Source organism: Tachysurus vachellii, chromosome 6 (assembly GCF_030014155.1).
Source record: "Tachysurus vachellii isolate PV-2020 chromosome 6, HZAU_Pvac_v1, whole genome shotgun sequence".
Taxonomy (NCBI): domain Eukaryota; kingdom Metazoa; phylum Chordata; class Actinopteri; order Siluriformes; family Bagridae; genus Tachysurus; species Tachysurus vachellii.
The window spans coordinates 16,797,123-16,813,082 of record NC_083465.1 but is presented as its reverse complement, the minus strand read 5'-3'; the positions used below and the strand labels follow the sequence as shown (position 1 = coordinate 16,813,082).

Below are 15,960 nucleotides of genomic sequence, written 5' to 3'. Positions count from 1 at the left end.
GGACTGGAGCCAAGAGAGCTGCAGAGGTCGGGCAAATGACATAGGACTGTGTGAACACCCATAGCCCCCCTCTTCCTATCTCTACAGTGACCTTGCTCTTTATGTATTCCCCCCCTCATATACAGTGTGTGTGTGTGTATATGTGTGTGTGTGTATATATATATATATATATATATATATATATATATATATATATATATATATATATATAATATTATACACAATACACACACACAAAATATATGCAGCTTGTGCCTCCCTCAGGCCCCCAAGTACAGAGCTCAGGTGGTCAGTCTGCTGATGAATGCAACTCTATTAATAGAAAATGCTGCCTATCTGGTGAATGATGAACATTGAACAGATTTCTCACAGGTCTGAAAATGACCCGCTTTAGTTTGACTTCTTACTTTTTAGCAAAAGATTTCATTTGATGCCCTGAAACATCAGAAGTTTCTTGTAGTTATTTCAGATCTCATCATAGTACGACCATGGAGCAGTCAGGTAAACTCGTATTGTACGCATGTCTAAGTTGTGCAATTTTCCTCACAAGGCCAGGTCATCTGGGCTTAACCCAGGAGCCCTGTGAGTCTCAGGGAATGTAAACATCCTACACTCTCAGCTGGAGACAAGACAAGGCCGGGAGTGGGGTGTTTGCGCTCTCTGGCTTACGGATGCCGTGGCAGCACAAAGGAAAAGGAAACAGCACCACAGAGGAAACTGGCTTTTCTGCCATCATATCAGTTCGGCTCATTGGACACATCCGGAGGCTTTCAACGTCTGGAACATTGGCGCAGTGACCTGTTATAATCTTGATGATCCTTTATTTCTGTGTGGCTTCATGACATGTTTCTCAACTGTGAAGATTTTAAAATTGCATTGAGGTACTTCTATTAGACATTCAAAATAACCTTAATGGATAAAAAAACTTCATAGAAAACAAAAGTCTTCTGTTCTCTCTGTGTGTGTCTAGAGGACAGTGTGTAGGTGGGTGTGGTTTGTAGAACTCTGAGGAAGTGGTGCTCCATTGTGAAAATTACTGCAGGGTCAGGAGGTGAGGCTGAAGGCTCTTTTTGAAGCTCTCTAACCCAGCAGGGTGGGACAACTCGAAATGCTTCCAAGCCCTCCTGTCCAGACTAAGCTGTTGTCACGGAGACAGAGTGGCCCAAGAGGAAATGGCTATTTATACCCAACAAGTTCAGAAAGAGAGGCACCCTTCCAATGGGCGGCATTTGACTTGCATCCTCCAACAATCAGGGTTTGGGTCTTCATTTGGACCCACTTTCTCTACTTCTGCTGCCGTCTCCATGATTTATCTATTGATGTTTGGGAAACATTGCCATGATTGTTAATTTTATAGCCTGACAGACTTGCCAACAACTTTTGAACAGTGTACAGTACAGTTGTACAGTGTTGTATGTGCTGTCCTGTTGATTTGTTTCCTTTGGCCCTTCTGTGTCACTCAGGATGCATGCCTGGTGGTTTGTGGTTCCCACCCTCTCCCACTGCAATTATTTCAGTGTGCTTTTATTCTGTTACATCATTACAGCAGCTGCTCCATCATAGTCCACAAGGTGGCAGACTGTCTCCAACGATGGCCTGGGAAATGCATTTATAGTGCAAACACTTAACAGAAAATTATTTTGACATGGGTGGATTTGAGCTTTAGTCAAAAACTTGGCTCCAAAAGACTTACCATAATTCATTATTTTGTATTTATTTTGCTGTTTGAGTTGCATATAGTTAGAATGGTTGCATTTCTGTAGTACATACTATACTAACTACTTTTTTATCCTTTTTCAAAAGCTATTTGAATCAAAGTGTTAAGCAAAGGTTTGTTTCTAACAACTTGGAAAAGAACATCCTGGGGCTTAATACATTCCTTTATTAGATGATGGGGCAGACAGTTGAGGTGGTCTTGTGGCATACATTTCTTAATTTACTCTATGAAGAATCTACTTACAAAAATCAGAGCATACACACACAAAATTATATATTATATAAAGAGGAAAAGCAGAAGTTGCTCTTAATGTTGTGGCACTTGAGTCAGTATTGCTTTATGTTTTTCTGCCATTTATATCTGTCCTCTGCAGATGAGCAGCATTCTGGGAATTGATGAAATTATGTTTACATGGAAAGCTATGAGATTTTACAGCAAGAGGAGTTGCATTAAAGACACACCAAGTGTCCATGAAGCTAAGTGGCATCACTGTAGCATATTGAGTTATAAAATTTATATATTTTTTTAATTCAAACATTCCCTGACCTTATATTTAATGAACCATAATATTAGTTTGTAATTCCTGTAATGCCAGTGAAGACCCTGGGCAGGGAATTTGACACACATTGTTCAACATTATACATTGCCAGTTCCAAAAGGATTTTTTTATTCTTTGTGACCATTATTTACTGGTTAACAGTTCATTGTTCATTGTGTCCAGGGCAGTTTGTAGTAACTGTTACAAATAATTACACATGCTAAAGCAAAGGTTTATTGTGTATATAAACCACTTTTGCAAGGTTATTGTTGGAATGTACAATTATATCACTAGTGTGCAATTTAAATGCCATGTGTTGTAATGTATCTATTTTGTTGAATAAATTATTTTATTTTTTAACCATACTGCTTGTTGTGTGGTAACTTGACAGATCCTAAAGCTGCTTACTGATCACATGTTGATTACAGCTGTGTTTAGTTTCAGGGGATGTCCACACTTTCAACCACATGAGGAACTGAAACCATACTTTGTTTGCAGAGCACTGTGCACTCGTTTAGAGCTGCTGCTGCATTATATGTGCGTCCACAAGTTTAACACTAACACCTGCAAAATACCACATGTTAATCTCAGGCCATGAGGCTCAAATTTTGCTGGATCTAGAGTCTTCTGTTCTAATTCATTCTCATGTTCTTATCTACACAGGCTATAAATATTGTTCTCTGCACCAAGAGTATGCATATGTAGCCTGAATAGCAGAAGGTATGCATTACAGTATGATTAGGCACTACACATAATGCATAACATCTGTCATAAACAGCTGCAGGTAACTGTAAATTCATGACAGACAAATGTTTGCATATTTGAACTTTGAAACAAAGGACATTTGTATCAGCTCTCAGGCTCTGGTTAGAGTTTCACATGGTCTTTCTGTTAGTGCATTGGTTTCCTCTGGGTTCTCAAGTTTCCAACCAGCTCCTAAAAACATGGTAGTAGGTGGTAAGTGGTAGATTTTCTGTGGTATGAACGAGTTGGCGAATGGTTGTGTGAATGGTCCACTGTGATGAACATCCTCTGTGTATTCCTGCCTCATGCCCAGTGATGCTGAAGTCCTCTGTGTGAAGTCCCAGACCACAGTAACGAGTTTATTGGAGATGAATGAAGACATAATGCATGTTAACTGACCTCTTTGTTGGCAAGTTCTGAAATTCCTTTGAATTTCCATTGTCTTCTGAACATTTTGCAGCAGGTTATTATTCTTTAAAAGGTAAGTTTAAAGAATACTGTTACATTGCACAATGCTGAACGTTGTATTTCTCATATATAATTTTACATATTATAGATGCAAATCAGATGCTTTAAAATGAGAAATTCAGACTCTCCAAGGTAATAGGCCATTGTTGGCTCATTCCCACACAAGGACAGTCATCCTCTAATACCTTCTAAGAGCTTTGTAAACACCTTGCACTGCACAGTTTTTTGCCACTTAAAAACAAACAGCACCTTTTCCTTTATCAAGCAGCAGGGGTGCCAGAACACTGAGTGTACTGTGGAAATGAAACTGCTGTTCACTATCTTTTCCAAACACTCTCTCTATCATGTTCTGTTTCTGGAAAATTCCTCTCTTGCACTGTGACTGGCACTCCGTAACAGCCTGCCAAGAAAGCGTTTGAACTTCTGCTCCCAATTGAGGGTTGAGAATAGATGACATAGATTGTGTCAGAATGAAAGAGATGAAAGGAAGCAAAAAAAAAAAAAGATAGAAAAAGATCATTTCCATCTCTTAGAGAGATCGGAGTGATAGGTTTGTTATGAGTGACGGGCCCTCGGGCCTGCCCTGTGTACATCCTGAACCTGCACTGGCTTCTGACTGCTTTCAGACAGTGCAAGACCTAGTCAGTAGGCCAGAATCTAACTGCTCATTCAGAGAGCAGTGCTAAGACTGTGTGTCACTGTACCACCCTGTGTTCAATTCCTTTGTATTTACATGTGAAAATATATCTAAACACAAAAAATCACCATCAGATTCTTTTCAGCACTTTTTCCCCAATAAGTCTCTCATGGCAACATCCCAGGAATCATTTCCTTAACCTCCAGTAGGCCAGCAAGGCAACTTGCCAGAGGAGGGCTCCATTCTTTGGATGATAGATGGTTTGTAGGCCTTTTAGATCTTAGGATGGTAGGGATCATATTTGGTATGGATCAGAAGCTCTTGGGCTTTTGGATAAGAGACCAGAAGTAAGATCCTGAGAACAGCAACTGACACCGGATAGAAAAGAGGCCAGAGGATGGTAGGAGCTTACAAGCCTCAGAATAGATAGACTTATCATTGCAGAATCACTAAAAAATTAGTATAGTGAGATGACAGAAATGCTTTATTATAGCCTAGGTCCTAAAGTAGACCTGAGAATAAATTATAAGACTTAAAAGGGGAGGTGATGTGGCACTTGACACATCAACAACCTTCTGTTCCATTTTCAACATATACTAAGTGTTGTCTGCTAGATTTTGGAACGTGGCTGTGGGGATTTGTTCATTCAGCCACGAGAGCATTAGGTCAGGCACAGATGTTAGGCAAGGCGGCCTGGGGAACATTGTGGTTTATCCCAAAGGTGTTAAGTGCGGCTGAGGTCATGGCTCTATGCAGGCTACAAAAGTTCTTCCACTCCAACCTTGTGCACAGGATCACTGTCCAGTGATGGGAAACTGTAATGCTACAGCAACACCAAACAATCTGCCCACATATGGGTGTGATGCTCAAGTATCCATAAACCTTTGGATATAAAGTGTACAATATGGCATGTTTTTGTGTGTATTTTGGTAGTCTGACACATTTAAACCACAGAGCTTTATTTCTACATTCTCAGTCCACATTGTCAGCTTCGTTGTGTCCTGCTGTAGGGTTTTTGTAGGCTTAAGTGAAAGAGACTACCACACAGTGAGATTAAAAAAAAAACACACACACACCTGGTCATCGAGTCTACAGAAATCGGAGTATCCCTTCTACACACAAGACCACACGAATGAAAGGCCGCCACCTCATTCTGTCACTCTCAATCAGCTCATTTTATTGCTTAGCACACCCAAGTGAACACTCTACTCAGCAGGAGCACTTAGGGTTTACCTAATTCACTTTATACTCCACTGGCCGTGCTTACAGTAGAAAACTGTACCTCTCCCAAAGAATTCTCAACTACCCTTAGGTAAATTTCAGGCAGGAGGAAAGACCCATTACCCTGAAGGCTGTATTAACAAACTTCTTACAATCCCACAGTAAACGTTGAAGTCAGGAATAAAAACCATACAGTACATAACAGTCATGAGGAGACAGAATGGATGTGTGTATGTGTAAGACACCAGCAAAGGTGAAATGAACAAAGGACAGCAGTAGAGAAGGCAGCAGTGTTTATACTTATATATATAATCAGACATTTTATTTGATTTTATTTGACTGCTGAAACATGTCTGATCATAACTGAATAATTACTGAGCTTAAAACAAAAAATTCATGAGGATCATAAAAAAAAAAAAAAAAAAAAAAAAAAAGAACTGGCTTGAAAATAAAGGTTTGAAATAAATCTTCCAGTTGAATGATAATGTCCAAGGAATTGATCAAATATGGGCCATAAAATAAAGCACTATTTTCAGTGTCGGCCTCCTTCTTATAGGGAGTATTAATGAAAATACTGCCATCAATTGTATTATTTGTCAATATACTGTACGTTCCAGCACTAATCCAGATTGATTAAAAAAAAGTACTGTTCTCAAAGTGCTTGGACCCCAAAAACTCAGTGTCTCAAATCCTGTATTTAAAGGTGAAATGAATCATCGAAGAACACATACTATACATATAATTTCCAGAAATAGCTGCAACTTTAATACAAGGTCACAAGAAGAGCCCTCTAAAATCTCACATTATCTTGTACAAAACATTAGAAAACACATGAATAGTGCCTCACAAAAACAGAGACGAGTCATTATTGAATCCACATAAGTAAATTACAGAAAACATTAAAAATAGGAATCCTAGTGTTGCAATGAGAAATGTTTGCACTGATCATGCTACAGTCCTTCTGAATTTGAGTCACTGCAGAGGGAGTCCAGGAAACAGATGGCTATGTTCTCCCAGCTACCTGCGTGAGAGGATGCAGTAGGAAATTTATACAAGAAAACATGCATAAAACACAAAGAGAGAAGAGAATTGAGAGAGAAAAGGGAGACGTGTACAAATTGTAATCCTTCCTTACTCTATGTGCTTGTCATAAAAATGGCGGAAAGTGCAGGCAGACATTTAAACATACACACATGCACATACATCCATGTTAGCCCATAATCTGGTGAGTATACACTGGAGCACAGCACAGATTTTGTATGCAAAGTTAAATAGGAGAATTGATATATTCAACATATCATACTGTATATCAAAGCACAATTATTTTTCTCTCAGAGGTCAGTGACCTCATTTCTGATTGTCCTTACTGACAGGAATTCAGCCACACACAGACTAAAAATTGAGGCACTTGTTATAAGTCACTACACAAACTCTGGATTAAACAAACACACACACAACAGTGCCAGCAAATAGTGATATTTAAATAATGCTACTTATTGAAGTGATGTGTCACCTACTAGGGCTGTCAAATGAATAATCACAATTAGTCATCATTTTGTGGTTAAGTGTTTGTAATGAAATTCATAATTTCCATATTTCTGTGTCATGCTTTTCAAGTTCAGAAACTGTGTTTTAAGAATCTGTGTATGTGTGGGTTTGTATATCTGTGTGTGGGGTCATGGCACTGTAGGCATACAAAATGTAGTCAGTGCATCTTTATAACCTGTGCTAAATGTCTCTTTTCTCAATGCTTTCCTCACATACTTCTGCATAGTGCTATTTCTCTTTTTTATTAGTGCTGCTGCATGTACTTTTTCCTATTTTCCTAAGGCAATTATAATTGTTCACTGATTGACTTTAGACTGTATTTAAAAAACTAAAAAAAAAATCAGTATTCAATTATAACATGGCAAAGCATGACTCAAGGAAAATGCATTAAACCCTTTTTTGATGATATAAAAATTTTGTTTAATATTATATAACATTGTGCTAATTCATTCTAAGACTAAGGCTCAGTTAAAGTCTGGAGTCCATCTAAACTCCACAAATATGTCACAGAGGAAGACTGGATAGGCAAAAGTGCAACACACACAATCAAGTTGCAAATAATTCACATCTTCACTTCTGTGTGCTAAAGATTGTTTAAAAATAGACTATAATAGACTGAGGCAGGGTTAGTAATGCAGTAGAAAATCATTAGCTGATATTGTTAGCCTCAAAGTAAACAAAATGAAAATCAGCATTTAGTTACGAATTTACAAAAAACCCAAAGAGTAACAAATCTCTCATTGCTATTCATTGAAGGCCAAGACAGGGTATAATATTGCTTTGAGCCACACCCCTTACTAATCCCCAACACAGTCAGTCCTAATATCAGGCTCATTTTCTCAATCCCCAATTTAAAAATTCTCAAAGAGGTACAGTTTCAATGTATTCCTCTGTATCTCTCCTACTCTGCTGATGGCTCCTAGATAGCTTTGTTGCTTTCCACTCTGCTACTTCCCTCCCATCCATCCCATCTATCTCTTCATCTGGCCTGTTTGGACTCCCCTGCTTTAAAGCTCTAGGTATTCTCACACTCCTGTCTAGTGGAGACTCCATTCTGCTCGCTCTTGTCCCAGGAGAGCCTTTCCTCTTTGGAGGCCCCCAGATGAAGTTCTCAGGAGGTTGGTAGTGGCACTGGGCGAAGCGCAGCAGTGCACGTCTCTGGCTGTGATTTCGCAGCGTGTAGACAAAGTACTCGAGCGCACTGTGGCGCATGTTAGCTAGCGTGCCCTGCACCAAAGCCTCCTCTAGGAGCAGGTGCACCAAAGGCAGCTTGTAGCTCTCGAAGCCTAGCTCACCCAGGCTCTTCAGGATGCGTGTGATTCTCAGATAGTTGTGTTGAGACCTGTGTGCAAGAAACAAGAGCCCTTTGGTTGATTGGCATTTTTAAACTTAATACAATTTGGACTTTATTAAATGTATTCAGCTCAAGAATTTTGAATTGTTAAGGGCCATGATAACAGACCACATAACTCTTGGTAAAGTCATCGTCAAGGGAGAGGGATTCCACTCTGAGTATCTGACCCACTTCTCTTCACACGGAGTGTGAAAATAATGAGATGGTACAGAACCAGTCTCAATGACACTGAAGAGGAGCAACAGAGCAAGCTGCTGATACTCTGTAATTGTGCACTCATGCCAGTTCTAAGCACACAAAACACTGCAAAATTCATAGCAAAGACTACAGACGTACATGTAAAACAATACAGAACTAAGCTAACTGTGGGGACAGGAAACAGCAGGAAGTCAAGGTCTGGACAGGGAAGGTCGAGTGGAGAAGTGCACACAGTGTACGCTCATTAGCATTTTCAACTCAATTAACAAAAGCAATGATCCAGCTACACATGCACTTGTTTTTAAACTTGCTAATTAATATTATGCAAATGCTCCTTTCGCATTGTCAGCAAGAATAGTGAGAAAATGTGAGTGCGGCCTCAGGGGTGGGGTGGGGTGGAGGTGGTGCAAGATGCACAGAGAACCTTGTAGTGGTGCAGGGAAAGATTGAATAAACAAAAGGAAAGGAGGAAAGAAAATGTGAGTGAAGTAGAGTGGAAGCCTTAAACTATGCACAGAAAGTGTTTCCTCCATGAGACCTTTACAGGGATACATGAAGGTTTTCAGAAACTCAGCAACTTAATGCACATTTCCACCAGAGCAACTAAGAGTAATTATGGTGTCTCGAGCCTTTTTAGTTTGAGCTGTGAACTTATTGCTCCTGATAAAACGTGTGTTACAGGCGGAAAATCTCTTTTATTATGCTTGATTTGATCAGTGGCCATTTTTTGAGTCCATGAGTATTGATAGTGAGAGAATTTTCATAATTTTGCCTCTGTATACCCACACAGTAGATTTGAAATGAAACCAGATTGTGTGTTTTTTCTTAAATAAGTCAGTCACCTGTCCTCAAACGAGCTGAGAGTGCTTTTTATTTACTGAAGACAAAGCTCAATGCAGAAAGGCCCACAAACAACCTGGACCTGAAGGTGGCTGCATTAAGCTCTGGCAAAGCATGTCAAGGAAGGAAAGCCAGCATTTGCTAATGTCCATGAGTTCCAGACTTTAACAATTATAAATTCAAGGACTAATTTTAATACTTGGAAACGAATCCTTCGTGTACTTTGGCCACTTCATTTTGAGCCTGTGAAAATCGGGAGATTATGAAAAATATGGCTCTAATTCTATGCAATATCTATGAATTAAACTTGAATTAAAGCTGAAAGTAAACAATTCAATCACATATTGATTGCTTTATTTCAAATCCACTGTGCTGGTATTACAGATACAAAATTCCAAAAAATTGCGTCAGTGTCCAAATATTTTGACCCAACCGTATAGTGAGTACTGTTCCTGAAGTGTGGAGGAACATCATGCTACAAATTTGTCTAGCAGCTGTTGTTCTCACTCAGGGAATTTCCAGAACCTGACAACACCCAATCTCAGTTCCTGATCATTTTCAGGAATATTTTGAGTTCCTCAGAATATTCAGGAACCTTGGAGGAAATGCGAACATAGTTTGTAGAAAAAGAGTCTCACTCATTTAGGTGCTGGAAACGATCGTTCCAGTTTGGCGCACGGGCTACGTTTCCATTCTTATCTAGAAGCTTGATCCCAAAGAAGTCCAACATGATAGCGTATGCCAGCACGAAGCGCTGCTTGGCTTCTGGGGTGTTCTGAAATTCCTGTTCATGATATCAGAGAATCATTCTGTGACTGATCAAATATTTTCTTAGTTAATACAACAAAAACCAATTAAAAGTCATTGTATACACTGAATGTTAAATGGTAAAGCCTTTATCTCATCATCAGAGAGTTTGAAACTTTAGCTTTTACCTTAATCTCATCCTGAGTGAGTTCATGGGCATAGAAATTGAGGCCTTGTTCCCTGAGAGGGAAAAGCCTTCAAAAATGGAGAGAAGTTACTGCATTATCTTCATGCGTAAAAAAAAAAAAGAAAAAAAAGACTACAATAGAACATTAAAATAATCATTTTTAGCAATTCTAAACAGTTACAATTTTAATGTACTGATCCCTCACTTTTAATCAATTAATCACTTTGTAGCTGCAGGATGTATTCCATTTCTTCTTGTTTCTAGTTGAGGAAAGCATCTAATACATCTAATACATTCTAATACAATCTGCTGGAATAGTCATTAAATAACTTTTACAAAGTCAAAAGAAATACAGAAGATGAGAAGACATAGGCTTGTGCCTGCTCTGTCTTTCCACCTTTCTATGTCTTTCAGTCCTTTGTTCCAAACAGTCCAAGCAGTTCTGGATGGTTGCCTATTTCACCATGCTACCATTTCTTATTGTTCTAACACTAGCAACTCATCTACATTTGTGTTTTTGAATTTGCAAACTGACAGTGCAAATAGTCCTTAGTTTTGTCAGTTAAAAAGTGTGAGAGAGTGTGAGAGGGGGTAGAGGTGGTAAAGTTTCTAGCATACGTGTGAGATCTGATTTTGTTCTGCTGATTCCTGCAGGGCCATGGAGCTTACAGCCAAACAACAAACCTGTCACCCAGTAGGCCTCAGATGACACTGAACATTTATTTAAAGGCTTATTGGATTTTATAACTTTGATTAAATCTTTGAAAAAGCAAGGAAAATGTTAACTGTGTAATAATCAGTATAACTAATTCTAAAAACAAACCCCTTTATCCTGTTGTCTCTGACCATAGTGTGTAGCAGGGACAACACCGGCAGTCATATTTGTATTATATATATACACCTATACCAGGAACACCAGTTTAGCTAAACCAATCCACCCATTAACATGTTTTTTTTTTGGGAAGTAGGAGTAAACCAGAAAACCCACATAATGAAATATCCGAAACACCACACAGAGAATACTTTGAGCTCAGGACTGAAATGCCACCAAAATATCAAACAAAAAGTCATTTTTAAATGCAGTATGAGACAGAAGATAATGCTGGAAGGCTGACTTTACCATTGTATATATGTGTGATTGTGCTCAAGCTTGTCATAGTCACCCTTCCATTTGGTGAGGATCTCTTCAACATAGATTCCTGAAGGGACAGATACAAAAGTAAAAGGTAATGTATCACGTGTCAAAGGAAATGTAATACACAGGTAGGCAGCATACTTCAAATCACAAGCATTAATTCATCTTTAGTGTTTTATCATGGTGAGGGTCATGATGGATGTATGGCAGGAACACTGGGCACAAAAAAACACCCTGGATCATGTAGGAAGAAACAGGAAAACCCTGGAAAACATACAGTATACAAGGAGAACATGTGAAGCTCCGTACAGATATTTACCCAACCTCAAGACTGAACCTCAGACCTAGATGCTACCTGCCTTCCTGGAAAAGAAACACCACCTAAATATCAAAGCAGTCCAATTATTGTCCAAAAAAAATGTCCAATTATTTTTTTGGCATGTCTGTGAACACATGTTTGTGTCCACTCTTTTCTCCAGCTCCTATGTAGCTCATCTTTCTTACTTTTTGGTCACTGCAAGCTGTTTTTTTAGATGAGGCACCTGAGACAATGTCTGCCTAAAGACATTGAGGAAGGAGGAGAATGCTAAGTACATTGTTTGTGACTGTGCATGAGATGGGTCTCCTGAGAATGCTCAACTCTGGCTGTTTCTTCACTCACTCAGATGTGAAAATGATGTGGTTTTATATACTGCTATATGACTTTTTGCACTGTGTGATAAATCTATAACACAGGTTCAGGGTTTGCGATTAAACAAGGTTTTCATAAAACCTTACAGTCACAGAACACGGGTTTGAATAGTCATTCATTTGCATCCGTAAATGAATTTACCATAATCAACAAATTGTGAAATTGGAAATGATTTGTGAGTGCTTATTATCACGAAACATGCATCCTTGCAGTCAAAACACCGTCAGCCTTTTTGCAAAATTATACTCAAATGTGTTGCTTAAGGTTTACAGGTATATCATGGTTCACAGTGGAAACACCATTCAATCTCACAGGTTTTCCCATGAGTTTCATGGTGCATTCACAGTAAATCATGAGCTAAATAGCCCCAGTATATAGGGCTATTTAAAAAGTCATGGTTCTCCCCTTTAACCTGCCATGAAAAACATCTACAGCTGAGATGAAATGGTTTGGCATAATTCAATTGTCACCTCAGACAGGTGGTTCACTGCAAATCAGTACAATTTTTCCGACTCATCAACTTAATCCTATGGAGAAATATTTCTATCCTGATAGGATGGTCTCTACAGGATGGCTCTGCCCTATCCGTAAGACCAAGATCACTGAATCATGTGAGAATCAACAGCATGGAAATCTAATGTATGGCCTTTGCAGTCATCAGATCAAAAACCAGTTTAATGCCTAGATTTTTGTTTTACACAGCGGGCGACATCACCATACTCATCACCCCACCTGACATTATATCTTTTCTTTTATTTGTCTATGTATTTGACATTAATAAAAAATCATACTCACTGATCATATTATAATGGGTATCCATAGAAACATATTGTACTATGAACAAACATAATAAAGTAGCAATTCTCTGTGGAAATTTATACTGAATACTTATCCAATTGTCATGGAACTCAAACATGATTTTTCCAGAAGAGAGAAATCACATATGATGCCAATAATCATCTCTTACAGAAACCACCAAAAGCTTTGTGATCCTCTCACATAATGGCATAAAGCATGAAGTTGTATCTTCTATAAATGCCAATTAGTATGAAACAGGACCAACTGCTACATCAAGGCAGGATACAGTATACATGTGAAAAATATAACAATAAATTTAAAGCTTTTGGTATAAAAATAGAGAATCTTTTTTGTTATGATAAACTGGCAATGCACAGAAAGTCCAAGAAGACAAATAGGCAGGTGCATACATTTTACATTTACAGCATTTAACAGATGTAACTTATAGAGAGTGACGTACAGAAGCACACACACACACACACACTTACCATCTGGAACCAAAGGAATCTTATTCAGATAGAATCTCAGATTGCGGTACTCATTTTTCAGCCGAGGCTCCTTGTAATTCTAGGTGCAGAGAAAAACAGGGAAAGGTGAAGAGAAGGGGAGTGATAAAGAAAGTGTCTCTAAGTGGTAAAGAAAGTGTCCTGAGGCTAAGATGAATTCATTGTGAACTTGGTTTGTGTGAAGAAGTTATGCAGATCAAGTTTGACACCAAGGTTATTTCCTGTTCTTTAAAGCTGACACAAAACATGCAACACAACAAAAACTGGATTTAAAGATGTGTCAGGGTGTCACCTACTGTACTGTACTGATGTTCACTCGAATATCCTCTAATCCATCAAACAGATTACAGTATGTGAAAAAATATGACACTCAACAAAGCAAAATCCATTAAAAGAGTATCCATTTCTGAGTACTGTGGCATGGAAAAACAGCTAAGAGGGTGGGTAAAAAATTTTTTTACCGGATAACTATGGCGGTACTTGTACAGGTCCTTGGCAGCATAAAAGCTTCTTTTCATCTTAGTGGATGACTCAGCTGTGTCATTAAACTGTGTAGGAGAGAAAGAGAAAAAAAAAGTCAAATAGGTATAAAGAATGTATGAATGAGTCTGCTCATGAGATGAGCTATTTGTGCATGATTCCACAGAGATGCACAATTTCCACTGCTGGAATATGAACATTCCTTTAGGTTTTCCTTTTTTCTTGATCATCACTTTCTCCAACCTGACAGTGGGTATTTGCAGATAGCAGTATGTGGCCAAAAAAACTATTGGATTATGGTCGGACATCTAACGTTGTGTGTGTGCATTCGTGTCTGAGGAAGGAAACTATAATACACTCAAGTCTCATGATGAATTCAGAGAAGTAAAATTTAAATGAGTTTTACAAATATGAACACAAACGAGTCAAATTTAAACCTATTAAATACGTACACTGCTAAGTGATCTATGGCCAATAAGAAATGTACCCATCAGACATTGAGCTGTTTACTGTAAAGCAGATTAGTCTTTCACCTGGACATGGAACAAATGTCTTTATACATGTGTTCACTTCAGACAAATAGGTTCTGTGTGCATATTTTTGTCGATATTTGATGATATTTCGCATGAAAATCAGTGTAGTCATTCAAAAAAAAAGCCTTATTGGGTTAGTCTTTGAGAAAGCAGGTGAACAGCTTGATTCTGTATGTAAAATGATAGGAAATAAAAGACATCTAAGAGAAACTGGGTCAGATTTAATAGGTTACAATGTCACGGTTTCTAAAACTAGGAGAAGCTCAAGGTTTTATTATCCCAGCAGCTACAACTCACCAATACATGAAGGTCTACAGAACGGGGCTCTAAATCAACAACAGTGGAGTGAATTCTATCTGATCTTGTAGATGCTATGAATAGAGCGGGTTGTTTTTAATCCACACAACAGGACACGTGGATTATACGGCAATAAAGTGTCCTGTTAGTACAATCCTTCTTCATTCTGATGTTATTTCTCTTTACACTGCCCTCGCTTAGAAAAGACGGCAAATGGCCTGCGTTTTTTCCCTCCTCTTTTCCCTCTTGCATTTTAATGTGACGGAATAAAATAACGAGGCCACCAGGAAGGTTTAGTTGATGTAACAGAGATCTACACGTCCACACACACACACACACACACACACACACACAGCTCTGAAGGTGATGAACCCCGCTGCGCTCGGTGCGTCTTTGTTGCCTTGCTGTCAGCTCCTGTGCGTTATTATGGAGCAGTTTACCTGAAGAAAGCCGTCTTGCTGCTCTTCATAGTGCCCTGACTCCGAAAAAGCGATGGACTCGGTCACCGCGCTGTCCTGCTCTCCTCCCGGATGCTCGTCGCTCTCCGAGTCCGTCTCCCAGGTCGAGTCACATTCCTCCACGGTGCTCGGCTCCTTGTACCTCAGAGCGCCCATCAGATTTCCCATTTACACCAAAGCTCCGCGTTTGTGTTCAAACCGCCTCCCTGCTTCTACATTACTCACACTGTTGCCACACAGCGCTTTATAAATAAGCCGTGCGATGCTCAAGCATTGTTTCTATTGGACAGGACGCAGGACTTTCCAAGCGACGTGAACACGAGCTCTATAGAAGCGCAATGGTGGCGGTGAAGCAGCATCACTGTGCCGTTAGTGAAGCTCACCGCCTCTTCACACCAGCTGTTTTAGTTCCTCATTAAACTTTCACTGAACCCTATAGTCGATCCCTGAACCATCTAAACCACCTAAAACAGTCATTTCCTATTGTTATATATATATAAAAAAAAAACTCAAATACTACAGATACGACAGCTAGATATAGTCGTACCGGTTTAACATGTTTTCTGATTCCTCAATGGAAATCATTTTATTTATTGAACAATTAATTAATTAGTAGATCACTTACAAGGTAACGACATGATGAAGTCTCGCGCACCCTGTTATCGCGATACTTGGTGCCATATTGGTAAAAAAAAAAAACCTAAATAATAAAAATAACAATAATAACTATACGTTAAATAATAGCTTGTTATTTATACTTGAACATTATTAAGATTGAGTACTACCCGTAATATATTTTTTTAAATACTACTCACTATTTATTTATTTATTTATTTATTTATTTATTTATAAAATCAGTGGTC

At 38.8% G+C, this 15,960-nt stretch overlaps 1 protein-coding gene and 1 long non-coding RNA gene across 2 annotated transcripts; one reads left to right on the top strand and one right to left on the bottom strand.

Annotated features, from left to right (window-relative positions):
* The first annotated feature begins 240 nt into the window (after window positions 1-240).
* LOC132847368 (uncharacterized) lies at window positions 241-2,615 on the top strand. The gene is made up of 2 exons (XR_009648632.1): window positions 241-881; window positions 971-2,615. It is a non-coding gene; the product is annotated as an uncharacterized LOC132847368 (long non-coding RNA).
* A 3,449-nt stretch (window positions 2,616-6,064) lies between these two features.
* ogfrl1 (opioid growth factor receptor-like 1) lies at window positions 6,065-15,506 on the bottom strand. The gene is made up of 7 exons (XM_060872585.1): window positions 15,080-15,506; window positions 13,791-13,877; window positions 13,312-13,390; window positions 11,320-11,398; window positions 10,201-10,267; window positions 9,904-10,049; window positions 6,065-8,215 (listed from the first exon to the last, which is right to left on the bottom strand). Exons 1-7 carry the CDS (start codon window positions 15,263-15,265, stop codon window positions 7,735-7,737), a joined length of 1,125 nt encoding a protein of 374 aa, XP_060728568.1. The 5' UTR covers window positions 15,266-15,506; the 3' UTR covers window positions 6,065-7,734.
* Between the last annotated feature and the right edge of the window lie 454 nt (window positions 15,507-15,960).